This window comes from Temnothorax nylanderi, unplaced genomic scaffold, assembly GCF_030848795.1.
Source record: "Temnothorax nylanderi isolate EJ_2023f unplaced genomic scaffold, tnyl_v1.0 TNYL_tig0044_pilon, whole genome shotgun sequence".
Taxonomy (NCBI): domain Eukaryota; kingdom Metazoa; phylum Arthropoda; class Insecta; order Hymenoptera; family Formicidae; genus Temnothorax; species Temnothorax nylanderi.
Window position 1 is genome coordinate 356011 of NW_027249106.1, and position 26962 is coordinate 382972.

The following is a 26962-nucleotide window of genomic DNA, read 5'->3' on the forward strand; positions in this document are numbered from 1 at the left end:
TGTATTAATGCTCTTATTTACGCGACAAGTGTATTCTATAATAGTACCTTACTTTCCAAAAAATTATATGTATAAAACTAGATATGTACTACATGGACAATGTATTCTTTTATACATAAAGAAAAAAAGTTATTTCTGTATATATATTTATTACTAAACATTTTTGTTACATCACACAACTAATTTACAATTTTCTTTAGATATAATGTAACGTGTTTTCATACTTCATATGATTCGCAATATTGTTGGATTTGACTGGATTTAATGATTTCTGAAGTGACCATCCGCATTGACTCGTCGACATAGATAACAGCTCAGCCACTTTTTGAGCATTCTGTTTTCCTTCTAAGGACGATTTCTTAATCTATGATATAAAATAATCACCTATTATTATAGTAATTACATCACATGTATATTTTAAACTTTTATTTTTATGATAGCAATATTTCAATAAAATTTAAGAAGAAAAAAGAAAAAAAATGAAGAGACAATTATCTCTAAAAAATTTATGTAAATTATTTGTATATTCTTTTTAGAATTATATCATTCGTTCAAACTTTAATCGCATAGTTTAATCAAATGTTATCGCTTTCGCTATCTTAAATCTAGAACATTTATTCTTATTCTTATTTTAGAAAATAAATATCTGAAAATAAATAACTAAAGAAACTCTTTTTCTTTCTATTTTCAATGCATATGCAAACCATGATTGTTTAATATTCTACTAACTTCATCAAATTTTCTTCTGACTTTATATCCTCTGTACGTAGCTTGTATCATAGTGGCTGCTTCTTCTTCAGATTTGGCTGAATCAGAATGATCTTTCGTACATCTTGATTTGTTTATAACTTTTTGTTGTTCCTTTATGGGAAATATAACATTTTGTTCCCAGTATTTGCGGTTAGAAACATTCCTTTCTTGTCGGCCTTCATACGTCGATTTATCAGTAACCTATATATAGTCACATAATTATACATATAGGTATACATGCAATACATAACTTGGATAGATATATGTACAATAATAGAGTCATTTTGCTCATTTGCACATTTACTCATACATTTACAACAATTGATGATATATAATATCTTCTTTCGTATTTTTCTATATATTTCTCTGCATATTATATACATCAAAAAGATATGTAATATGCATTTAAATTCATCTCCATGACTCCATTTTTGTTACACGCGACATGTAAAATATTGGATATAATGAAAGAATAGAAATATATAAAACCTAAACCTTTGAATTAATCCTCAAATACTAGATATATCGCATTCAATGCACTTTCGATATATATTTAGCGTATATCATTGCCTTTTAAAGTTTTGAAATAAAAAATAATATAATATATGTATTCAAATTCTTTCTTTTTTTAATTTCTCACATTTTTCTTTCATTATTTCTTAATTTGTATATAAGTATTTCTTATATTTTTGTAAGGTCTAAAAAAATTTATACCATCGGGACCTCACGCTGATGATGTTCGTACATACATTTCGCATTCTTCAGAAAGTCCAAAGATTTTCGTGGTAATTCACCTGACTCGCAATATTTTGTATCATGAACAATATATTTATTGTTTCTATTTCCCTCGAACTGTGCTTTGTTCTACGAATAAAAACATAGCATTATCCTAATGTGGATAAAAATATTTAATTATAAATTACTATAATTATTAATGAATCCTTAATTTCATATAAAAATATCTGTTAAATAATCTTATTATATATAAATTAATTTGCAAAATTACAATCAGTACTCGTAATTATCAAAATCAGTTTATATGTAAAACAATACAGCGTAATATATATGATAAAAGGAATAATGTAAAAATAAAGTTGACAAATGTCTTTATTTATGATAAAATTCTCTTTGTCTTTATAACTTAAAATTAAACTGTCGTATTAAAACTTACTCACCGCTCTTATATTATTATTTCTACCCATATTACTAAGACAATCAGTTAACATTTCAGGTGACATGACCATGCTCGATGAAGTTGCGTTTTTTGATACATATTTTTTTGGTTCTCTAGTTTGCATTGTGTATTGCTCTAAAAATAAGCATAAACATAGAATAAATATACCTCAATACAAGTATCAAATAGTATCAAATAGTATCAAATAGTATCATAATCTAAATTGCTAAATTGTCAAATTTTTTAAAGAAAGAAAGAATTTTTCCCGAGAATTTATAAAGACATAAAAAATTCTGCAACACTGCAAAATTTATTTATCGTTATCAATTACAAATTGTATAGTATTAAATTATTAGACACTTACTTAATATATGACCTTTATAATGTTAATATTTTTGCATTAATTTCTATACCTAAAAGATGTGAATCTGTGCAACAGTGATTTTTATTGCAATTCGCATGTGTTCTCTCTAGAGATAATAGTGAGCTATCTTTAGGAGGAGAATTAGGAGGTGTGGGTTTTGTTTGAATCTTTCTTGCTTTTATCTCCGAGATGTTTGTTTTTTGATACTCTTCGAGATATAACAGAAATTCACGATACGTAACATAGTTCTGAAACAAGAAATATGTATATTATGCAAATAATAGATTGCGAATTGTACAAATTTTACATTTTTTGTTATTTTAAATAAAGTTTGTAACAATTGTTGTGTGAAAAATAACGTATCACATATTAAATAAAAGATGTAGGTGCTTGAATTAATGTAGCTTGAATTACTTTGTCTTCTCCTGCCCAGTTGCGATTAGTCGGTTCGCTAAGTCCGAGCAAATCTATCCAGTGGTAGTAATCTTCAGTTTGATTACCGTACCAATATTTTATAATAACAAACCTATAAATTTTTATATTAATTATGGCTTGCTTGTATTCTAATTTCCTAATTCATACTTGGATTAATTTAAAGCTTTTTAAATTGTAAATAGAATTCGTACGCGAGACCATCATCCACCATTTTTTGTATTTCAGGGTAAGACATCAATTCCATAAATTCTGGATTTTCAGGATTTCTTTTGACATCTACTAATTGCCACGGAGCTATAAGTCCAAATCTAACACATTTCAGCACTTCTAACATGTATTGCTTTCTTTCATTCCAATCGTGCATTAACCATCTTACGGCAGACATTAGAACTTCCATTTCACTGTGAGACGAAAAAAGATATATATACTTAATATTATATTATTTATTATCATACGTTGTATTACTTATCATTACATTATTTATTAAGCAAGGTTTTAAACAAACAATTTCTCATTAATAAATAAAATTTCAAGTATAGATATCGACATTTTAATTTAAATATAACTGAACTGTATAATTCTCTATAAAATTTTCTTATGCATAAAATGTATTCGAAGTTCAACGAAAAAAATATGACTATAATACCTATTGACGCAAATATAATTAGATTTCAACAGTAAGCACAATTCGTCTGTTGACAATTCCAAAAAATCCTTTGTGCTAACGAGCATCAAGAAAAATTTCATTATTCTCGGCACCATCAGTTCCATTACCGCAGTATTTCCGATCTTCTTTGCTTCCAAGTATAATAGAAAAGCAGTATCTTCGGAAAAGAGCTCGTCATTGTCAATGAATGCCCAGCATTGCTCTTCTAATTCTTTACGTGATATGCAATGTATATGTTTTTAATAAGGAATCCGTGAAAAATTTTATTACATTTTTTTATATATTTCATTTGAATGTTTATCTTATATTAAATCTTTTATTTCTATGTAAAAAGCAAAAATTTATTCTATTTTAAAATAAAAATTTGAGATATAAAATAAAATATAGCACCTTTGATACCCAGATACTGTGCAGCCATAAAAATTTCTAATATATTATCTCTTCGTAACAGCTGGTAACTTTCATTAATTGGACTTATCATCCAGTCATAAATAATAGAGAAAGCCTTGGAAGTCACGCTGCTCTACATTTTGTGCATGTAATAAATCGCATTTTTAGAATTTCAACTTAATTGTATTATATCTTATTTTATTATAAAGCTATTCATAAGAATGCTTTTACACAAAAATTTTCAAAGTTTAAGATAGCCATATTTTTTTCAAATTTCAAAAATGTTTTCTAAAATTATTTATTTTACCTAAAATTTAATCAAGTATTACAACTTAGATAAAATCTTACGCCGGACAAGTCGATATCCTTGCGATTTTTCTCGTCGAAAAATATACTGTAACTTTGCAGAACAAGGAGGTGGCAATGAAACTCATCATGATCAATTCGAACGACACAGTCAGCATTCCTTGGTAGAATAAATAAAGAAATGCTTACCCTTTAATATAATTTAATTTATAATAAACTGTTGCTCATAAAGCATAGCAAAATATTATACAACTTAAATTATTCCTTACTAAATAACATAAAAGTTATTTAGTTAAAAGATATTTAGTTAAAAGACACTTGCAAAGTGATAAACAAAGAGCCTAATATATATATATATATATTATTTAAGATTCTCTCTCTTTTCTTACTTATAATTTATGATACGTCTAGCTAATTCCTGATACAAGTCAGTCTTTTCAGGAAGAATTATATTATTCCAATTGATCGGTTGCTCATTTGTAAATCCCAACCTGTTTAAGACAGAAAATAACCAAGATTAGAATAAGGAGATGAATATCACTTAAAATTATGACATATAAATGTGTCCTTAAATTTTACGATTGTAAAATTTAAATTTAAAAGAACTAACGAGGCGAGTGGTACTTCGTTCATTGGAGGAAGTTGATGGGATGTCGATTGTACCGAATGGTTTTGTTCCATTTCTGATGAATAAAACTTTGTACTTGGTTGCGTTCGTGATCTATAGCTTCCTTCGATATATGGTAACTTTTTCTGTGCCTGTGTGTGTTGCACAGACCAAATAACATTTAGACGATATCAAAATTAGAAAACTATAAAAAGACCTTGAGTTTCACCTGCAACTGATCGATCGTCGACGGCGTAATGCCAGGCGGGAGATCGATATATCTTGTTCGATTCGAAGAGTCAGAAACGGATGTGCCAATGTTAACACCTGGTCGATTAAGCTCGGCCTTGACGTTGACCTTTGTATGTCGCGGATCAGCAACTAAAACGCTGAACTTGTTCGACTCGAATACAACCTAAAACGACTATGCTATGTCTGCTTCGAGACCGACATTTCTGAAAAGATTTCATTATAGCATCTGCTGAAACGAGATCTTTCTTACCTGATTCGGAATGATCTTGAGATTACCACTAGGCGTAGCTTGGAAGGGAAACACACGACTCGTCTCGCCAATCCCATTCACGACGAATGCTGATTTCTTTGGGATAACGCTCGTTTCTTTGGGATGAGTTTGTATCTGCTGCTGTATCGGCAAACCCAGATTCAAGCAAGGTGATGATTGCTTTTGCTTTTTTGTGTATTTCGTCTCCACTTTCCTGCAAAGTTATATTACATATCGCTTCTATGTATTACCTCTGATTCTGTTATATACCCAATATATTCCCCAAATTATTTACTCTGGACGATGGTCCATAGGTTTTGAAGCGGCGGCGTCAACGAGTGAGCATCGTTTCTCCCAAGTTTTTTCTTCTTTGATACATTTATGCGATCTTTGATTCGTTGCGTGTTCGTTGATATGACAAGTAATTGTTCTCGATTGCGGCCTGACAGAATCTTTGGGAAGCTTGTTTGTGAACTCCAGATTCTTATACTTGGAATTTATTCCTATTTGCTTTTCAAGTGGAGTCCACTGGTGTTGTAACGGCGATACAAATCGCTCTACTCGATTCGCGTGATAAATGTTTACATTCAGAGAAGGCTGTTGTCTTGATGTATGGCGATATCTTTTGCAAGTTTTTCGTCGACGTAGTGGATATCTCGGAGACAGAGTTTCCGGAGTTTCTATGATTTTTGCCCTTTTTAAACATATTTTCCGTGTAAAAATAACTTAAACCGGTCAAATATATTGCCTTTTTTAACGGAATAATCTCTTAAAATTGTTTTCGCTGCATCGATATCAGTTACTCATTCACTTACTTATCAGGTGATGCAGGACTTGTAACTTCCGATCGCGATATTTGCGATGTTTGTACTGTCTGATCGGATTTCGAAAGTTTCGAAAGCACAAGAGCCTTCGAAGAGGATGATGGAGGTATATTGAAACTACCGTGATAAAGTACGACAACGCTGCTTTTACTGTTGCCTGTGCGTGGTTGATAGGACGTTACCGATCGAATTGCTTTTGGATCGACTAAAAAATTAATATAATAATATTAACATAATCTAAATTAATTTCTAAAAATTCTAGCTTTAGCAATTAACTCACGTTTCTTGCTGTTTTGTCGAATGGCCCTTACGATCCGTGGTGTACTGCTTTGATTCCTGCTATCAGCGCAATGCATTAGGCGCTTTAACCAAGATAATAAAAACAACTTGCGCCTCAAAACTTTAAAGCGGCTAGGAGTAAGAATGTATGTTTAGATTAATTTTTAAAATAATTACCAAATTTTCCCATTGAGTTTACGTTCAAACTTTTCACCATTGCTCGAATGTTTTTCTTCGAAAGTTACCCCTTGTGGCTAAGAAACAGTCCATCAAAACACATATAGTACAATAGTATATCTTTAAATGCATTTTTGCATATTAATTAGTATCCTAGAAAAAATTTATGCTGATTCTTTATAAGGATTTCTTTATAAGATGAGAAACGTTAAACTTTTATAAATTTAAATCGTTAATCGTTAAAAAGTATATTTTATTCCAGATGATTAAAATGAGACATTATTAAGTAATGACTGCAATGCGAATGACACACAACGTGCCAAATATTAACATACTTTTGATACAAAAGGGTTCAATTCAAAGTATTCTAAATATACAATTACTTAATATTATATATACCTCATATCTTACTTCATACTTTTTCTGACAGATATTTGAAGCAGAAGATTCAATATTTGAGATATGTCGCGACGCGGCAACCTGGTCAACTTCTCTGGTAACTAAAATGTGTCTCCACAAAATAATATGTGTGTACAAAATATATAATGACAAACAAAAATTTTACATAAAACGCTTTTGTCAAGTAATATATGGACTCTCTTATCAAATATTTGAAACTCGTATATTTGAACTTTATTAACACTTACATCACTTACATAATTTTGCTTCAACGACTTGTCTATTAACAACTGGATCTTGACAGCAATGTAATGATTTTGACGGCAATTTGAGAAAGTCTAGTTGATCGTTCTCGTTTCTAGATGCTCGACAAGTAAGTCGCAATTTTCGACAAGATTGTGTCACTCTTGGAAGATACAAGATCAGTGATTACACAGCTTTTTTAAGATATATAAATAGATTAAGATTAGAGCAAACATTACTTTGGATTCGGTAGATCAAGATCCGATGAAAAATACGAATCGTCTTCGGCGGTTGTACAAGTATCAAACTGCCTCTGCATATTCGATTAAATATATTAAATTATATATGTATAGATATAAGATATGCAATATTTTCGCGTAGACAAGATTCAAAATCACTCATGATTAATATATGTATTAATTGTTTGCACTATACTCACATCATAACGTACGAAGCTTCTTCGCATGATATGTGTCACGTTCAAAATATAACTCGCGGAATTCACATAATAACGACGAAACACTTCCTTTTCGTCCCTGTCACGTGAAATAAAAAATAATAAAAATATATATGCTATATAAATGAATGCTGTGACATTTAAAATGAACGAGACATTTGCAAAAGTGCGCGTGTCTAGAAAGGCCTTAGATACGTAACAGCTAACAGATGAACGAGATGACAAGAGAACATCCCATTCCGTTTCGAAAATTACTAAATTTTTAAACTGCACAATTCGATTGTAATAATAAATATACATAATATGTATACGCATAATAAAATTTTCATGCTTTTATATTATAAGAATGTTATACCATTTAATATCTTTCGTAAGAATAAAAATATTATTAATATTTATACCATATATCTAATATAAACTTTCCACATGTGTACGCGCAACACAAAACATCTTAAATTTTAGTTTTATTAAGTTTACTTTTTAAATAAATTAAGACATTTGAAAAAGATGAAGAAAGCAGTTTCGAGAACATGAAAAAAAAACATGGAATTGTTGTTATTAGTATTACTTAAGTAACAGAAAAAAATCGTTGCAGAGAAACACTATTTTAAGAATAAGTATCTTGTAACTAATAGATAAGAGAAAGATATAATATTCTGTTATACGTACGGAAATGTTGGACACTCACGTGGAACAATGGAAAGTATCTCAAAGTACATAAAACCTTATAGGCTCAAGAGGCACAGCCTCTTATTAAGCTTATGTTCGACATTAACTACGGCCATTAACTACGGCTATAAGCGAGCAATTAAAATAATTTTGTGACGGTGCCGACAGAACGCTTACAGAGAGAATTATTAAAGGCAATGGTGCAAATGGATGAAACGTTGAAAGTTCCCTGCAGTTCTCTCTGAACATATTGTTCTTCTACAGTTCTATTGATAAGTGTGAAATGCAGTTCTTCGATGGACGGAATTACAGGATCAATAAAGTCCTTCTGTCGTGTGTCGGACAATGGCCGTATCAAACGAATAGAAGTAGCAACGCTATTATTATCATTATAGTGTCTTTAGCTGGCACGCAATTTATCGCCAAGGTATGACGACGCATATTTGAGTATCGCAGACTTAATTGTTCGTTGATGAAGAGAATTTTATTAATCCTTTTTTTATAGAAAAGAAAGTTATTTTTTCAATAACTACATTTGTTTTATATTCTATTATTTTACATTTATACATATAAATAATATTTAAATGCTGTATGCTTTATTGCTTCATACTTATAACTTCATGGTTTAAGCATAGATATGTGGTTTACTCTCTATTGACAACGTCGATGTGTTTATCGATTCTCTTTCACCATTAGTAGTCGATATAGGATGTGGAGTAAAATTAATCACTTGCATATTAAAAACAACAGAGGTATGTAAACACATTGTGATATATCTAAATTTTAAAATATTTGTAACATACACACCCGCTTATCGCGGGGCATGTCTAAAATTTATATATTAATTTAAATATGCGAGAAAGAACAACTGTGTTGTTACTTTGACAGTTGTTGTTATTATTGTTATTATTGTTATTATTATTTGAGCAATTATATATTGCAATTTTTTAGCCATAATAAAAATAAAAAATTTGGCAAAATTGTAATAAAATTTAATTACAGATCAGGGCACTTTTCGATCAAATACAATACGATTGGCAATTATTAATGACATCTCCATACATCAAGATTCTTAATAATTATGCGCAAAATGGACGAACGTTTACGATCATATACGCGAGTAAGCATAATATGATTGTATGTGCAATGAAGAAAAAGTTCTGCGAAAGACTATCTCTTCTTAAGTTCCTGACAAAATTATTTTCTATTAGTGATTGTAATAACATGCCCCTTTTTATTACGGAATCTCTTATTTCCTATAGTAAAAATTCAAAATACAAATTAAATTCATTTTGTAGTTAGAACAAAAATTAAAGATAATAAAGACTACAAAATGATTAAGAATATATATGAATCTATTTAGGCGCTTTTTATTCCGCGCTGGTGTTCTTTATGTTAGTACCATTGCAACCATTGTTACTGGGTTCTTCTTCAAATGATACAACTCGACCATTGTTACACCAAGTTGAGTACTATATCGATATGGAGAAATATTACTTTCCAATCTTAATTCATGGATACGTTACAGCCGTCATTTGTGTAAGCATAGCCATCGCGGCAGATACAATGTATGTAATAGTAGTGCAGCATGTTTGCGGACTATTTATGATTATCGGGTAAGACTCTCATAAAATAGTCTTACTTTGTTCATTTTCGGTTTGAAATTTGTATTAATAAATAATTTTGAAACTTATTGTGCCTCAATTGCATCAGGCAACAACTGGAAAATTTAGTAAAAGAAGATAATCTAGAAATAAATTTTAATCCATTTATAAAAGACGATAAACCGTACGAAAATATTGTAAGCAGCATTCATGCACACAAGAGAGCTCTAAGGTACTGTAATACAGGATGCAGCTTATATACTGCTTATATATACATATATTATAGCTATATTGTGTAATCAATTTTACTGTTACACATATCCATATATGTTATTGTTAAATTTATAATTACATTAACATACTTAAACAACATATATATTTATAGCACGCATACATATTAATTGTACATGTATTCCTACAGTAAGACATATTCTATCTAAAAAAGTATTATGTTTTTAATTTGTGCATGAAGATTTGCCAGTCTCATTGAAGCAGTGTTCAGTCAAATGTTCCTTATAATAGCGGGTTTCAATATGCTTATCATAAGTATGACGGGTGTTACGGTATGTTAGCTTCATTCATCTTAATTATAATTATATATGATAATGTTCAATTTCGTCCAATAGCGTTGAATGAATTTATTAATATGGAAAAACTGATTAATTGCTTCAACATCTATGTAATTCAAAGATTAGTAAAAAATATAAGTATGCTAATGAATAATTTAGTAATATTAATTAAAAATGGATTTAAAATTAAAATATTACTTATTCCTTTGTAATTACAATGTTAAATGTTCTTAGGCAGTCACAAATGTGGATAACCCCGAAGAGTTTTTAAGACAAATAACATTTTCATGTGCATTGTTAGTACATCTATTTTTCGAGAGTTTTCAAGCGCAACGTCTAATCGACCATAGCACATATATTCACACCAGTTTGTACGTACAAACATTTTGGTATTAGAGAGAGATTATAAGAAAATCTTTAATGTGATCTCGTGGAGCATATATCTAAAATATTCATTATATAATATATAAGAAACAATTTAGAGCAGAGAATACATTTTGTAAAAATACAGCGAATCGATGAGTTTACAAAAATTTATTCTTGCTTATTTTCAAACAAAATAAATTTTACATATGCTCTGAGAATTATCTCAAATATAAATTATAATATAAAAGTCATTGTATTTTTTGCTTGCAGAATGAACGTAGCATGGTATCAAACTTCATCTCGAACAAGAAAAATCTTAATATTTATGTTAATGAAAACGCAAGAACCTTGTGTATTAACAGCAGGAAAAATGTTTGTTATATCCATGGATACCTTCTCTGCGGTAAGTCATGTTATACAGTGCTATGCATATTATATATAAATATGTAATACATATGTGTGTGTGTGTGTGTGTGTGTGTGTGTGTGTGTGTGTGTGTGTGTGTGTGTGTGTGTGTGTTTATATGTGTGTGTGTGTGTGTGTGTGTGTGTGTGTGTGTGTGTGTGTGTGTGTGTGTGTGTGTGTGTGTTTCAATTGGCTACTTTGGCGACTGTCGTTAAATTAATCGTAACGATAAAAAGCATATAGTTTCACTATTGACACTGTGGCGGTCAGCTGTCCACCACGAGCGCGCGACGCACGGTACGCACGCAACGCGGGCAGTATGACGGGAAGCGCGCGGCGCGGGGCGCGGGCGCGGGCGCGGGCGGTAGCACGGTATCGATCGATGAGAGAGTGAGAGAGTTCGGCGCGCACGCGGCGCATCGCCGAACTCTCTCATCGATCGATACCGTGATACCGCCCGCGCCCCGCGCCGCGAGCTTCCCGTCATACTGCCCACGTTGCGTGCGTACCGTGCGTCGCGCGCTCGTGGTGGACAGCTGACCGCCACAGACACTATTATATACCATATATAAATTGACAATATTAAGTGGCACATTGGCGATTTTGACGACAGTGAACAAATAATATAAATTTACCTTATATCTTGACGAGAACATATTTATTCCATATAATTTTAGCAAAAAATGATTCGGATATTGATATAGTTCCGGAGTCGGCGTGCAACAAAAATACTCAACAAAAAAATCATGAAATCAGCTTAAAGAAAACATTCAAAACGAGAAAAAAGGCTAAAACCATTTTGTAGTGTTTTTCTATCATTTTTCTATCATGTATGATTGCCGAGAGATTATATACCGTAAGTGTGTAATGAAAATGAAAAGTCGCTCGGCGCACGCGTTTCGTTAAGATCTCGCGCGCTTTCTCGTCTTATTTTATTGTTAGTAATCGAAAATTGCCAGTATTAAAAATGACTAATTCCAATAGGGCAGATTTCAAACTAACGAGTGCTTGTTGAATCGTCTGTCTATCATTTGCGGTTGCCGAGATATAATAAGCGTTTAACGAAAATAAAAAATCGCTCGGCGCCCGAATCGTTAAGATTTTGCGCGCTTTTTCGTCTTAATAAACGAAAACAAATAGTTGGCAATAATAAAAATGAGCAATTCTAATAGAGTAGAGCACGATCTAAAAAGTGCTTTTTGAATCATCTTTCTATCATTTACGGTTGCCGAGATATAAGCGTTTTACGAAAGTCAGAAATCATTTTACGCCCGATATTTACGGCAGGCGCGCGCTTTATCATGTTAAATAAACGGAAGGACGCAACTGTTAGTAATAAAATCGAGATATTCCAATAGTGCAGAGTATAAACTAAAGTGTCCTTTTTGAATCATCTCTATATCTTCGGTGGTTGCCCAGATATTTGCGATAAACGATAGGGAAGACTTTCTCGCGCCAATTAGCCAGCGACACATGTCCTTGACCTACTCGAGCGGCGGGCGGCGGGCGGCGGGCGGCGGGACAGTTTCGTCACGAGCTGTATTGATTGACCTACTTTCTAAATTGGCCTTGACCTAGATCGCCGAGTCCGGGAATGCCGGCGCGGCGCGGGCGTGCACGGCAACGTCTATCATAAATATTTTGGTGCAGATTTCGCTAACTGATTTTTAAAGGTTTAAGTAACTGATTTTAAGTATAGCGAGTGGCCTGCTTCCAAAGCAGCGTCGTTTACGCTGTCACAGCTTTCTCCCTAATAAAGATGTACTATTATAATGATATTGCAATCACATTAGCGCTAATTACAATATTTTATGTCGTTTTTGAATGATGTTTATATCTGTGGTGGTTGCTGAGATATATAAGAATTTATTAATCGTTGCGGCTATATGCATCATGCAAAAGCATTTTATATAACTCTTTATCGTTCAATCTCGTTCGCGAGAATATGCGATATATTAAACGGCACATAAGAATGTTAACATAACGTCATTTTTAAAGAATTATTTATATTTGTACGCCAATCAGAAAACTTTATCTTGTCTGTCGATTTTCTTTTTTAATATCGTTCCAAAACTTTTATTTTTAAACTTCGAGAAGCATATACTGTTAATTGAAATAAACATTGCACTATTAATTTCTAATGTGTTTTGACACAGATCTGATGATAATCACTACTGGGATATTAGTGATTATCGATCGTTATTTACTTATTTCAAATCAACGAGAACGCAATTGTCCGCAATTGTCCGATTAAATAAAATTAACGACATACGAAAGTTCTCTTTTACTTATAAAATAGTACCTGCAATATTTTATTTGTGTTTATTAATTAATAGAAACTGTTTACTAAAAATTTAAAGATATATTTTATCGAAGAGAACATATACATTACAGTCAATTTCAATTTGTTATCGTCTCATTGCTCATACATCTTGCGTTATTCGTTCCTCATACATCTTGCGTGCGCATGAATTATCTATACATTCACACACATATCGCTATGTATATACCTATACTTGGCACAAGACACCGTGTCTCTTGATAAGTAAATGTAATATTAATAATAAATACATTACAAATTTAATAAACAATTCATGTTAATATTAAGTAATTATTAAGTAATAGTGAGAAATATATACATATTACGTATTCATTAAGACGCTAATTGAAAGATCATACAAATTATAAAAAGTATTTTAAGTTATGAATGAAGCGAGAATCTCGAGTTTGAAGTCGTCTGTAAGTCCTCAGAAATCGCTTCTGTTACGCGGAAAGCATGATGAGCGAAGAGGTTGCAGTAGGTATTCTACAGCGGCACGCCTACCCCCACTCATTACCCATCGCCGTCGGAACGGCGCGCGGCGCGGATGCCCAGCCTACGGCCAATCAGAGCGCTGGCAGGTATGCATAGAAGGGGCAGTAGGCTCCCGCGCTCTGACCAATAGCAGCGTGACTAAGCGGAGGCAATGTGGGGAGGCAACACCCTCGTTTAGAATACCTCCGTCAACCTCCTTGCTTAACATGCTATGCTAATACTTTTGCCGATTTAAACGGAGTTTTCAACACCGAGAATCGCTATTTTCACCTAACGGCCCATTTTAATATGCACTTTCAACCATTTTTATGATCTTTTGTGCATCTCTACGATACGTGAATCCATTCAAATTCATCTAATTGTTTAATTTTAACCTATCATTGAAATATGAAATTTCTTTTATTATAATTATATTTATTAATTATATTGGTTTAAATTACAAGTAATTCCACACGTATGCGGCACGCAAAACGCTCCAACTCATTTCTCACGCTAAACATGACATAGAGAATTGAAGGAATACACGTAATGGTTTCCACGAAATAGCAAGATACATTACAATGACTTACATTATTTTGCTGAAAAATTTATAATTATTTAATAGAGATTAACAGCAGAGATTATAGTTGTGTCAACGTATATTTTCTGAGACTCGTTTAGAATCGGGTGACAGAATTCAGAGCTTTGTTTCTCTCGTCAATCACCATTTGACGGCATTTTAAAACATTCTATCATCTATTTCTTTTTGAGAGAGCATGCTTCTCGTTCCCATTTCCAAATACAAGATATTACAAGTATAAAGATGTTTCTACAGACGTTTCTCGAGATTCATGCAGCGTGTCGTCTGTCGGTGAGCTCAGTCTTTCTCGACGTTATAAAATAATATTATAAACTCTTTACTGTTGAAATTAATAGAAGAATGCATACTTTACATTAAAGGATACTTGACATTATCAACATAAAAATATGTCTTGTGAATCGTCCGTATAAGTCGGAGTTTAGCGCTTTACCTCTTTCATATGGATCGACGTTATACAAAAATATTCTAAAGCTTCTTATCGTTGAATTAATTATAAAGATAACGTGCTTTGCATTAACCTTTTCGCTCCTAACGCTGGCGCTGGCTATAACTGATATAGCCGTATTAATTGATATACTAACTCCGCTTGTAGTGTATTAAATATAAGGTTTAAAATAATGATAATATATAATTTTAAATAGATATTCTTCTTATGTAAAACAAAATCTCGTTTTACTTTTATGCTTGAAAAATTATATTTTTAATGCAACAAATTAAGATTGTGATGTCAGTACTTACAGAACATCTCCGTTGCTCCAAGTCGTGTGATACTCATGATCGCTATTCAGCCGACGCTGTCGTATAGCGAAAAGGTTAAAGAACACTTGGTATTGTTCATATATCATCAGTATTCTATTCTGTATTTCCACATGCTCTCTCGAACAAGATTGAACGATAAAGAGTTAAAAAATGCCTCTGCACAATGCTAGCCAACCAAAAAAAGGAAGCTACGAATGCCGTGTCGCTCGCGCTCAGCGGGAAGACGGTCCGATAAATGCGACGGACGACACGAAACTAAATCTCAAGATATACGTTTATCTTATCATTGTTATGTGTCCTTTAATGTGAGGCATGCTCTCTCGAACAAGATTGAACGATAAAGAGTTATAAAATGCCTCTGCATAATGTTAGCCAACGAAAAAAAGGAAGCTATACGAATGCCGTCGCTTGCGCTCGATCGGCGAGAAGGTAGACGATCCGAAATGCTACGAACGACACGGGACTAATAAATCTCTAGAAATACGTTGATTTTATCATTGTTATGTGTCCTTTAATGTGAGGCATGCTCTCTCGAACAAGATTGAACGATAAAGAGTTATAAAATGCCTCTGCATAATGTTAGCCAACGAAAAAAAGGAAGCTATACGAATGCCGTCGCTTGCGCTCGATCGGCGAGAAGGTAGACGATCCGAAATGCTACGAACGACACGGGACTAATAAATCTCTAGAAATACGTTGATTTTATCATTGTTATGTGTCCTTTAATGTGAGGCATGCTCTCTCGAACAAGATTGAACGATAAAGAGTTATAAAATGCCTCTGCATAATGTTAGCCAACGAAAAAAAGGAAGCTACGAATGCCGTCGCTTGCGCTCGTTCGCGAGAAGGTAGACGATCCGAAATGCTACGAACGACACGGGACTATAATAAATCTCTAGAAATACGTTGATTTTATCATTGTTATGTGTCCTTTAATGTGAGGCATGCTCTCTCAAACAAGATTGAACGATAAAGAGTTATAAAATGTTTTTGCATAATGTATAGCCAACGATTAATAAATTCTTACAGGTATATCTCAGCAATCACCACAGATATAAACATCATTCAAAAACGACATAAAATATTGTAATTAGCTCTAATGTGATTAGTGTGATTGCAATATCATTAATAATACATCTCACATGAGGGAGGAAGCTGTGACAACGTAAACGACGCTGCTTTGGAAGCGGGCCACTCGCTATACTTAAATTTAAATCAGTTAAACCTTTAAAAATCAGTTAGCGAAAACACCAAAATATTTACGACGCGCGCCGGCATTCCCGGACTCGGCGATCTAGGTCAAGGCCAATTTAGAAAGTAGGTCAAGGCCATGTGTCGCTGGCTAATTGGCGCGAGAAAGTCTTCCCTATCGTTTATCGCAAATATCTGGGCAACCACCGAAGATATAGAGATGATTCAAAAAGGACACTTTAGTTTATACTCTGCACTATTGGAATATCTCGATTTTATTACTAACAATTGCGTCCTTCCGTTTATTTAACATGATAAGCGCGCGCGTGCCGTAAATATCGGGCGTAAAATGATTTCTGACTTTCGTATAAAACGCTTATATCTCGGCAACCGTAAATGATAGAAAGATGATTCAAAAAGCACTTTTTAGATCGTGCTCTACTCTATTAGAATTGCTCATTTTTATTATTGCCAACTATTTGTTTTCGTTTATTAAGACGAAAAAGCGCGCAAAATCTTAAGAATTCGGGCGCCGAGCGAGTTTTTATTTTCATAAAACGCTTATATCTTGGCAACCGCAAATGATAGAAAGATGATTAAAAAAAGACTTTGTACTTCGTATTTTGCCCTATTGGTATTACTCAATTGCATTACTCGCAATTATGTACTTTCGTTTATTAAAGCAATAAAGCGCGAGCTGCAGGCCAAGAGAATCGCGCGCCTCGCCGTTCATCATTTTCATTAAACGCTTATATATCTCGGCAATCGTAAAAGACAGAAAGATGATACGAAAAGCACTTTTTAGATCGTGCTCTACTCTATTAGAAATGCTCATTTTTATTATTGCCAACTATTTGTTTCCGTTTATTAAGGCGAAAAAGTGCGCAAAATCTTAACGATTCGGGCGCTAAGCGATTTTTTATTTTCGTTAAACGCTTATATCTCGGCAACCGCAAATGATAGAAAGACGATTCAACAAGCACTCGTTAGTTTGAAATCTGCCCTATTGGAATTAGTCATTTTTAATACTGGCAATTTTACAGTTTCGATTACTATCCCCTTCCCCCCCCCCCCCCCCCGCCTTGCCATCTCGTTGAGGCTCTGTAGGCCTTCAGAACCCTCTCGTGTGGAGGCAATGTCTCTTCAGTTCGTGGCGAAGCAAGGACACCAGTTGCTCCGTCACACAGTATATTCCTCAATTACCTTCAAGTTTATTAAATAATCAAGAAAATTTACCTTATGCTAATCATAATCTTTAATAATACCTCATCGGTTACTCAACGAAGTTACACACGTCTAAAAAAATGAGACATACGCATATTTCTGATGATTTCATTATTTCATAAGATTTAAAGATTTACTTTTGGGATGCCAAATGTTTTGTAAGGCATTTGCAATCAATTATACCAGAGAGAAACCTCAGAGCCATTGGGACATAATTTGGCTGTTCTGAATCCTGTTCCAGGTAATGTTCACGATTTTTTGGTTTTTTTCCAAAGAGAAGTGCATGACCGCATTGACCGCTCTCAAGCTTCTCTCTGATTATATCTACATTTAGGCTGCGTTCCAGAACCGCACGCTCTTAGCGCTATTCGAGCGTGCTCTCTCCTTGTTCAACTTTCTGCAAGTAACAAAGATAGAACGACGCTCGAGCGCGGCGAAGCGTAGTTCTGGAACGCAGCCTTAGTACATGTATTATATATAGTTGATTTATAGAAGAAACAAAATTATGGAAGAATGAGATTACATTTACACAGACAATTTATCAAAATTAATGCAACTATTCAAATGTCGCAATTTTAATACCATGTATTTTTTTTCAAGATTGTACGTACATCGGTGTCATATTTTACAATGTTGCGGTCGGTCCAATAATTGATTTACTTCATTAGTAAGCTGTTATTGCGTAACATTTAAAACATATTAACGTAAGCTATAATAAATAATTAATTGCACTATGTTTTGACTGAGGGAAGGTTTAGAATAAATAACACGTAGAATAAATAATAACAGTTCCAGCATTTTATTTCGGATCCAATTTTAAAATGTAATAGGAATTTGTTTTAGAAATGTTACATTCGTGCGTCTGTAAGGCATCATTCCTACATTTGATTTGATTTTATTTGGATTGAATCTTACATTATATTCAGGTATTCCATTTTTAATGGTTTCTAGAAACCTGAAAAAAGTATTGTATTTATAATACAAAATTTTATAACATATTTTATGCGTGTGTATGTGCGTTTGTGTGTCTAATAATACAAGTAGATTATTAAATAGATTATTAAAATTACTTTGCTGCATAATGTTCATTTTCAGTAATATATAGTATGTCGTCTACATATCTACATAGTAGACTGTCGTTTAAATATTCAGAAAATATTTTTTCAGACATGTGTTCGTAATATATGTCGGATAAAATCGGAGATACTGATGCACCTTGTGGCACACCAAGTTTTATTGAATATATCCGTTCATTCAATTTAACCTACAATAATAATATTATTGAATATTAATTTAACCTTTTAATTTCATGTATATTTATTTTACCTTTTGGCGAAATATTAATTTGCGTATTTTATTAATCAACTTTTTTGTTTGAACTAATTTAGGTTTTTCTTTGGTAATCTTTGTATTTTTGGGTATATGTTTCCTAAGGTTATAAGATAAAATTTGCACTGTGAATTTTTTTCTTTGGCTTCTTTTAGTTTTTAACAGGGTAAAAGTTCGTACTGCAAGATACCTTTCTAATTGTTCGCAATACTTTACGATAATATCATATAATTTTTCTGAAAGAGAATATTAAAACGTAAGTAATTGATATACTTGTTGATAAATATGTTGAATGTGACGAATAATAAATTATACGTTGTATTATCGAGCCAAATGCATCTTGAATGTCACATAAAACGAAATATAATCGTTTCTTAGATCTTGGGTATACAAAATTTGAAATCTCCTTTTTGCAGCTTGCTACACTTGGGATGCCATTTTCATTAGAATATGTGACATATAATTGTTGCAGAAATCTTAAGACAACGTCAATATCGTCATATTTTTCTTTAACATCGTACCTAAAATTGTGTACATGTAGGTATATATATTTTACTAATAGTATTTATATTCATTTGTAGTATAAATAAAAGAGTATTGAAGGAATAATTTATTAAATAGGTGTGTTTATGTACTTTGTTATAAATAAAGCTCTCAAACCAGAAGAACCTGGAATAAAATTATATGTCCCGATATTATGTCTCTTATTTAATCTCGTCTCGGGTACAAGACCAAGAGTATTCTCTTTTTCCCGTATAAACTCTTCTTGCATTTTACACCAATTATCTTTTGTAATGTAAACCCATTGCTTTTGAATTGCTTTCAAGACCACATATTTATGTAAGATCTTTATAACGTACTGTGCAAAAAACCAATGCAATAGCTTCAATATAATTATCCATTGTAATATACTGTTATCAATTGAATGTAACCATATAATGTTAGAAATCTAGAAAAAAGATATTGTGGACAATATTGGACACTTCAATTATCAAATTAATATATAGAAATGATGATAATGGTCCTGTTCAAACTATCTATAATTTGCTTCAACTTTCAATAAACATACATCCAGCTTCTTGAATAATGGTTGCAAGTCTAGTAATGCTCCAGTGGCATTTTCTGTTCGTCGTACAGTTCTTTTGAAGGCACTTTTTATCGTCATCTTTCCTGGAACTGTCTTTAAAAGACGATATATTGTCCTTTTTATAGCTTTTTGATTCCTTGTGCCAAATAATTCTAAAGGAACTGGATATTTATACAATAGTGAGCTAAAGAAAGATTGCAGTAAACAGGTGTCAACTTGATTTTTGTATTTTTGAGTTCCGTTTCTTTGGCCATTTTCTGCTGTATGTTTCAACTTATCGAAATAATTAAATTGATTATGCTGGATCTTGAATAATTCCAATATCGGTGACAATGCAGGAATAACTTTATCTAAATTAACGTTTTTATAACGTCCGCAGAGTCCAATATCTGTATTTAGAATGCTACGACATATATCTCGCCCTGTATTCTTGCTCTCTAAAATATGATATTTTGAAATTTTTGCCGTGGTACGATTTGTCTTCCTTAATCGACATCTAGATGAAAACAATTTCACTTTGGAATTATATGTTTCAAGTGGGACAGGAGATGTAACTTTTGTCTCAGCTTTTGACTTTGGACATAGTGCATTTTTAGATGTCCTTCTTCCATTATACGAAGCATATTTTTTTCTAGAAAAGACATTAACTGATATATTAACTTGAACACAAAAAGAAAATAATCGAAATAAAATAATGTACAAATTTGAAAAATCCCAATTAATGTTAATTGTAAGCAAAAAACAAAGAAATAATATATTCAAAAAAAGAAAATAGTAAAAGAAGAAAAATAATAGAAACCTGTTATTCATAAAAGGTGGTTTGTAATAATTGCAATTCATTTCTGTTAGAAACTTTAACAATAAGCGTTTCAGCGCCAAGCTTTCCACTTTTCCTGCATTCCTGCATAAATAAAGACAATAGACAATAGACAATAAAGCGCAGGAAAGACACACGGCATGAACCACGAAATATCCATATCACTGAGGATGACGCGATGCAAAACAAAGCATCATGGCCAGTATTCATAGTCGGTTTCTCTCTTGTCAGTTGTCCTATTGTCGACCCCTGAATTTCAATCTAGGGAATTTGATTCATAGAGCTTGGACAATTCTCGGCTCGGGTTGTGATTTGATTATTTGAAAATTTTATAGAAAAGGAGCGTGTTCAGAAATGTGTGAAATATAACCTCAACTTGTATCTGTACGAAATAAATAATAGTTATCTTATATTTGGTAACAGGAAGAAGCAAATTAATGAGCATGAAAGATTTCTTTTCTCTTACACTCGTGTACAGTTTCCTGACGAGAGGATATCTTTCGGAATTTATTTAATACTTTATTAGTAAATGTTTGAGATATAGGTTACGTTTGACACCGAGCTTTTTATATTTTTTATAGCGCAATAAGTTGTTTGTCTTCTCTCTCAGAGAATACTCTTAATTGTGATTGCCACCATATCCTGTTACGTGAATTCTCTTATCAGAAAATAGTAAACATTTCTTTCTAAACGATTATTGCGTTGTCAGTCTGCGAAGATGTTGCAAAGAATAAGTGGTTTGCTACAAATCACCGTGAGTATTTTGTTCGTACATAGATATTTCCAACGAAAATGAATCTGCTGAAATAATCTCGTGAAAATTAACAAATTAAATAAGCCTTCTTTCTGTAATAGGCTTATGGGCACAAAGTGAGCAGCAGATACTTAAATTTTGTTCCTATTGTAGTGGAACAAAGTGGACGTGGTGAGCGTGCATATGACATTTATTCGCGTCTTCTGAAAGAGAGGATTATTTGTCTCATGGGTCCAGTACGATGAAATTATATATCTTACTATATTTACACATTTAATTTACAATTTTGAGACAAATTTAATCATCTTTTCATTCAACAGGTCACAGATGTTGTAGCTTCCGCTGTAATTGCTCAACTTCTTTTTCTTCAATCCGAAAGCAGTAAAAATCCAATTCATTTATATATTAATTCACCTGGAGGAAGTGTAACGGCAGGGCTCGGGATATACGATACTATGCAATATGTTCTTCCCCCTATCTCTACTTGGTGTGTAGGGCAAGCGTGCTCTATGGCAAGTCTACTTTTAGCAGCTGGAACCAAAGGCATGCGTCATTCTTTACCAAATGCTAGAATCATGATACATCAACCATCAGGAGGAGTACAAGGACAAGCTACAGATATTCAGATACAAGCCACAGAAATCCTTAAATTGAAACAACAAATCAACGAGTTGTATGTCAAACATACCGGGCAGAATTTAGAAGAAATAGGTATGCCTGCCGAGATGTCTTTTCTAGGCTTTACCATATGTAAAATGTTTTTTTATTTCATAAAAATCATATTGCAGCAAAGAGTGTGGAGAGAGATAATTTTATGAGCCCAACGCAAGCCAAAAAGTTTGGAATTATAGATAAAGTATTGGCCCATCCTATGCAAGAAGAAACTGCAGAAGCAGCAACAGAGAAAGCAGACGATGTAACGACGAAACCTTAATACTGCTGGATAGGATGGGTATATAGGTTCCATTTTATTGTCATGTTGTAACAAACGCAATAAAAAGATGTATCATTATTTAATAATAATAATAAACTATTTATAAAACAATTATAAACTACATCCTATTCAACTGAAAGTGACATGTTCACTTTCAAATTGGCATATATAAAACATACTGATTTATAACAGCATTATGAATGAGTATTAGAATGATAATCGTCTGTTTCTTCAGAGTATATCTTCAGACAAGCGTGATATATCGATAAAAGCAAGTGTGTAACTTGCAATATGAAAAAACCTTTTCACCTAAAAAACCTATTGCCGTGTATTAATTTTTTGCTTCTGTTTATAACTTCTAATGCAAGTTATTAAAAATGTACAGAGTCTCAGCATTTTCATAAATCGTAAAAATGAATTGTATTGTTTTTATATATACCTACCCTGTTATAATCGTTATCTTAAAGTTTTATCTTAAAAATGCTGTTTATAGTTATTATTATTATTGTGAATATCACACGCGCGCATGCACATTTTTAAAATTTTCTTTTTTCGACTCTGAATATACGTCAGCTAATCTCTTACCGAATTGTACTCTGATAATTAAGCAAAAGTCTTACTTCAAAATATAGATAATGGAAGACAAAGCCTTGCGTCCCGAAATATATACATATACATGTAAATTTGTGCGAAATGTAAAAATGCGAGTGTTCTATATTATGCATAGTATATCTTTATAATTCTTAGTGATAACATTTATATATACTTAGTATACTTCTATGTATCGAGATATCCCATTTAAGATCTATTATCACCAGGAATGCTTTATAAAAAAAAGCTCTATAAAGAAACGCTTTATAAAAAGGACGGAATAGTTTTCGTGTCACAAAGTTAGGCCTTGGAAAGAATTAAGTAAAATGGCCTTTATAAGACTATCTCAAAAAACTATGTTTCTTTTTTTCCCCCAAAACTTATCCCTCGCGAAAGACCAGTCTTGTGCGTTATTTATCTCAGTAACATTCACATTAAAATTCACTGTGGGCAGACTTGCGCGTGTGCGAGCATTAATATATCTTTCTTTTCTTTTGGAAATCTAAGTTCTCGTCCCGCTAATCGCGCAGTTTCAAGTTCACGCTCGGCTAAAGCCAATTCCATTGCCACGATCCCGCCACCACTCTCGTGTTCTCTAGCAACCCAGTCTAATGCCATTTGGCTACGCATATCGTCGTCTAATGCCCGATGACTATAATGCGCGACTACTTCCTGCCTGCTGCACTGCCTTTCTCTCATGGCTTTTAAAGAACCATTCCAATGAAGCAGTTGAAAGACTGTCATTAGCTCTTGGAATTCCAACATTGTTCTTCCACGATTGCATTCCAACATAAAACGAAACGCCCCTATACCTGTGTTTGGATCTTCTTTCTCGTCACCGCTTCCCTGAAAGCATATGCGTATAAGCATCTCTACTGTAATTTAACGTGATAAATAACTTATCATATTTTATTTACTTGTGCTTGGCTACCGACTCCGTTTGACGTTGCCGAAGGTTTGGCAAAACTAGCCCTTGCCTCTGCGACAGCTTTTTCAATGAAGTCATCGGTAATTTTTCGTGATGGATGTTCGTTAAATACGGAATTCATTAGCGCAATTTTTGCAGCCGATCTGCGTGCTTCCGCCTTTGTGGGACAGTTTTGAAAGCTTCCGAAACAAGATCCTCCAGGAAGCGTTACGTAGCAAACGTAAGGTGGATTGGCACCAGGAACGGATTCATAAATAACTAACGCGCCATTTCTCAATTCTGTTCCTCTAGCTTGTTTCATCTGCCAAAATTCTTGCAACGCTTCCACGACATTTACTGCGTATATAAGAATATATGTAGAAAATTAAAAGTAGTCTAAATGAAAGCAACTAGTAAAATTAAGCTGAGAAAGATTTTGTTATATATACCTCTGCCATAACCTTGACTATGTTTTGCAAAACTATTAACCACTGCATCTACAGCCTCTCTTAGAACTTGCTTAGCACGGGCATCCACCAGTCCACCTGTGACCCCCATATTTTCGGGAACACGTGATTTTGTCTTAACTGGCATCATGCCCTGCATTACTCAGAAACTTGCATTTATTTACTCTGCAAAAATATAGCGTCACTTTAGCGTTCTATTTCTAACTTTCGAACTAAATAGTAAAACATAATTTTCATACGTCTTTCTATAATATACAAATATATCATTACATCAGTCTCTTTAACGTCTCAAAGAATATTGTAAAACATGTTGTATACGTATCAAGAATGTATAAAACGTATAAAAATCATCTCAAGATTGATAACAAATGGAAAGTACACGCTAATCAAACTGCATCTGAATTCGCGATTAAGAAAAACGACAAGATTTTTTTTTTTTCGGGTAATACGGAGGTTTCGTGACAAGTACTAGATACGACTCGCTGTCACAGTGACGTTGACACTCGCGATCGCGATCGCGATCGGGATCGGGATCGGGATCGGGATCAGGTCAGCGTTCGCGCCGTCGATCACGGATGATGACGGATGATGACGGCTGATGACGGCTGATGAGGTCCGATCAGGGTCAGGCGACGCGATGCGTCTCGTTTACTCACCGAAGAATCGACGAGACAATGCTGCGTGCGCGCACACCGTCTTCCTGGTGACCGTCGACCGTCGACGTTCGACTCGACAGACTCGACGAGTGTCGGATGCTGCGCGACAACGGGAGCGAAGAGACGAAGGTGGCATCGGGCGACGGGCGTGAGAAGGAACCCAGGAAGTCTGGCCGCACGGAAACCCGGATGGCCAGGAATTCGCGTAAATTACTCTCCGATCGGGGCACCGCACCGAGCGCCGCGGGATCAAATTGCAAGACACATATAACGCGTTTAATGGCCCCGGACCGCTGACGATTTCCAGAAAACCAGGGCCGTGCGACTTGCATGGGCGCCCCGCGCCACCGCCGCCACCGCTCGTCCCACGTCCCACCCGCCGCGCCGTCCGCCCCGTCACCCGTCACCCGTCCACAGGCCACGGGGTCCGCTGTCCGCTGTTCGCTTTCCGCTTTCCGCTTTGTCGCCGATGGTCACCGATGGTCGCCGAGGCTTGCCAATGCCAACCGAACGTTTTCTCTTATTTATTTTCTTTGCTAACGGATCCAGTCACCAGTGCCGCACCATCACACCATGCCGCATCGCCCGACGCCCATTCGGCCCAGTCGGCCTAGCATGACGCGGATGACACGCCCGTGACGGCCGTGACCGTGACTCGCGCGTCTGACGATAGTAACGATTCATCTTCCGAGGAAATATATGACAATAAAATAACGTTCGTTAATAAATTAACAGTAAATTGACTAGTCAATCTAATCATTAATCGTATTTGCATTGAGTAACGTTAAAACGTTAACGCGCTACTTGACGAAGAATCCTGATTATCCACTTTTAGCTGTCTAGCATTTCTAACGAGTGCACCAATTGAATCTCGCAACGTGCAAATTCAATTATTACTACGTTTACGCGAGCGTTACTATACAGAACCTACAGAACCCCGTTTACGCAGAACGAATTATCGTAAGTTATTCTACATTCTACAGAAGTAACGCTCGCGTAAATATATAGTATATATATCTCACGTAATTTCTTTCGTCAAATGGCGGCAAAATCTTTTCGCGCGGGCTGTTAGAAATGTTTGCGGAATACGGAATTATTGTCTATCATAAATAATAAATAATAAAGGTTACAAAGATGACAGTACAATCTCAAAGAGATACATATGATATGTATCTCTACGGTAGATTAATATCGCACATTGCGTTAGACTCTATATATATATATATATATACATATGTATATGTATATTATCGCTTGCTTAATAAAGGAAAAAGAAGAAACCCGGGCCCTGGTACCGTTCAAAATATGCGAGGAAGCAAAATTGTGAAAAGTCACGTCAATTCTATTCACATTTTCCGCTCCTTTCCCTATATAGTATATATCGATTTATCGATTCCTCCACGCACATTAATCTAGAATTTGCGCATGTGTTCCGTGTCCCATGTGCGACGTGCGACATTGCATTGCCGACAATGCCGACATTATCGGAGCAACTTGAACAACTTGCGATCTAGATGACAAGACTTCTCGCAAGAGAGTCCGATGGCAAGGGCGTCGTGTCGTGATCGCTTTCTGAAAATCTAATGCACCTGTAGATAAAACAGCAGTCACCATAGCGCGGCACATTCAAACTATTCCAAGATATTAATAATAAATTTGCTAAC

At 34.0% G+C, this 26962-nt stretch overlaps 5 protein-coding genes across 6 annotated transcripts; 2 read left to right on the top strand and 3 right to left on the bottom strand.

Annotated features, from left to right (window-relative positions):
* Positions 1-135: 135 nt before the first annotated feature.
* On the bottom strand, positions 136-7436 carry LOC139771827 (uncharacterized). Its single transcript, XM_071704915.1, has 21 exons — positions 7357-7436; positions 7132-7280; positions 6875-6975; positions 6476-6552; positions 6300-6382; positions 6011-6224; positions 5491-5889; positions 5196-5409; positions 4923-5108; positions 4697-4845; positions 4476-4577; positions 4129-4246; positions 3781-3913; positions 3370-3601; positions 2915-3124; positions 2703-2814; positions 2338-2536; positions 1926-2059; positions 1465-1614; positions 730-951; positions 136-364 (listed from the first exon to the last, which is right to left on the bottom strand). Exons 1-21 carry the CDS (start codon positions 7434-7436, stop codon positions 197-199), a joined length of 3432 nt encoding a protein of 1143 aa, XP_071561016.1. The 3' UTR covers positions 136-196.
* A 1090-nt stretch (positions 7437-8526) lies between these two features.
* On the top strand, positions 8527-13349 carry LOC139771829 (odorant receptor 9a-like). The gene is made up of 9 exons (XM_071704916.1): positions 8527-8670; positions 8879-8995; positions 9246-9363; positions 9607-9859; positions 9957-10079; positions 10320-10410; positions 10651-10787; positions 11053-11185; positions 13344-13349. Exons 1-9 carry the CDS (start codon positions 8527-8529, stop codon positions 13347-13349), a joined length of 1122 nt encoding a protein of 373 aa, XP_071561017.1.
* Positions 13350-18532: 5183 nt separating this feature from the next.
* On the bottom strand, positions 18533-21170 carry LOC139771770 (telomerase reverse transcriptase-like). Its single transcript, XM_071704802.1, has 7 exons — positions 20972-21170; positions 20155-20803; positions 19721-20034; positions 19401-19606; positions 19083-19321; positions 18827-19020; positions 18533-18711 (listed from the first exon to the last, which is right to left on the bottom strand). Exons 1-7 carry the CDS (start codon positions 21010-21012, stop codon positions 18573-18575), a joined length of 1782 nt encoding a protein of 593 aa, XP_071560903.1. The 5' UTR covers positions 21013-21170; the 3' UTR covers positions 18533-18572.
* Positions 21171-21286: 116 nt separating this feature from the next.
* Clpp (Caseinolytic protease proteolytic subunit) lies at positions 21287-22788 on the top strand. 2 transcript variants are annotated; one of them, XM_071704810.1, is made up of 5 exons: positions 21287-21373; positions 21571-21743; positions 21845-21979; positions 22064-22454; positions 22532-22788. In XM_071704810.1, the coding sequence occupies exons 2-5, from the start codon at positions 21708-21710 to the stop codon at positions 22675-22677; spliced, it is 708 nt and encodes a 235-aa protein (XP_071560911.1). In that variant the 5' UTR covers positions 21287-21373; positions 21571-21707; the 3' UTR covers positions 22678-22788. The 2 variants fall into 2 exon arrangements, with proteins under 2 accessions (XP_071560911.1, XP_071560910.1); XM_071704809.1 differs by having other exon boundaries at positions 21335-21743.
* Lft (Limb expression 1 family member lowfat) lies at positions 22738-26521 on the bottom strand. The gene is made up of 4 exons (XM_071704808.1): positions 25299-26521; positions 24625-24807; positions 24186-24532; positions 22738-24114 (listed from the first exon to the last, which is right to left on the bottom strand). Exons 2-4 carry the CDS (start codon positions 24779-24781, stop codon positions 23710-23712), a joined length of 909 nt encoding a protein of 302 aa, XP_071560909.1. The 5' UTR covers positions 24782-24807; positions 25299-26521; the 3' UTR covers positions 22738-23709.
* Between the last annotated feature and the right edge of the window lie 441 nt (positions 26522-26962).

What these genes read in the sequence shown, in the direction of transcription:
- LOC139771827 (XM_071704915.1), bottom strand. Translation starts at nt 7,436, where the DNA reads ATGCAGAGGCAGTTTGATACTTGTACAACCGCCGAAGACGATTCGTAT. An exon ending in TCGACAAAACAGCAAGAAAC is followed by an intron (nt 6,225 to 6,299) that starts GTGAGTTAATTG and finishes TTAATTTTTTAG; the next exon opens with TCGATCCAAAAGCAATTCGA. An exon ending in CACAGATTCACATCTTTTAG is followed by an intron (nt 2,060 to 2,337) that starts GTATAGAAATTA and finishes GCTTATTTTTAG; the next exon opens with AGCAATACACAATGCAAACT.
- LOC139771829 (XM_071704916.1), top strand. Translation starts at nt 8,527, where the DNA reads ATGCAGTTCTTCGATGGACGGAATTACAGGATCAATAAAGTCCTTCTG. An exon ending in GCACGCAATTTATCGCCAAG is followed by an intron (nt 8,671 to 8,878) that starts GTATGACGACGC and finishes GTTTAAGCATAG; the next exon opens with ATATGTGGTTTACTCTCTAT. An exon ending in GGACTATTTATGATTATCGG is followed by an intron (nt 9,860 to 9,956) that starts GTAAGACTCTCA and finishes CAATTGCATCAG; the next exon opens with GCAACAACTGGAAAATTTAG.
- LOC139771770 (XM_071704802.1), bottom strand. Translation starts at nt 21,012, where the DNA reads ATGAATTGCAATTATTACAAACCACCTTTTATGAATAACAG. An exon ending in AGAGCTTTATTTATAACAAA is followed by an intron (nt 19,607 to 19,720) that starts GTACATAAACAC and finishes ACACAATTTTAG; the next exon opens with GTACGATGTTAAAGAAAAAT. An exon ending in ATTTGGCTCGATAATACAAC is followed by an intron (nt 19,322 to 19,400) that starts GTATAATTTATT and finishes ATTCTCTTTCAG; the next exon opens with AAAAATTATATGATATTATC.
- Clpp (XM_071704810.1), top strand. Translation starts at nt 21,708, where the DNA reads ATGTTGCAAAGAATAAGTGGTTTGCTACAAATCACC. An exon ending in TTATTTGTCTCATGGGTCCA is followed by an intron (nt 21,980 to 22,063) that starts GTACGATGAAAT and finishes TTCATTCAACAG; the next exon opens with GTCACAGATGTTGTAGCTTC. An exon ending in GCAGAATTTAGAAGAAATAG is followed by an intron (nt 22,455 to 22,531) that starts GTATGCCTGCCG and finishes ATCATATTGCAG; the next exon opens with CAAAGAGTGTGGAGAGAGAT.
- Lft (XM_071704808.1), bottom strand. Translation starts at nt 24,781, where the DNA reads ATGCAGGGCATGATGCCAGTTAAGACAAAATCACGTGTTCCCGAAAAT. An exon ending in TAGTCAAGGTTATGGCAGAG is followed by an intron (nt 24,533 to 24,624) that starts GTATATATAACA and finishes TTATATACGCAG; the next exon opens with TAAATGTCGTGGAAGCGTTG. An exon ending in GAGTCGGTAGCCAAGCACAA is followed by an intron (nt 24,115 to 24,185) that starts GTAAATAAAATA and finishes ATATGCTTTCAG; the next exon opens with GGAAGCGGTGACGAGAAAGA.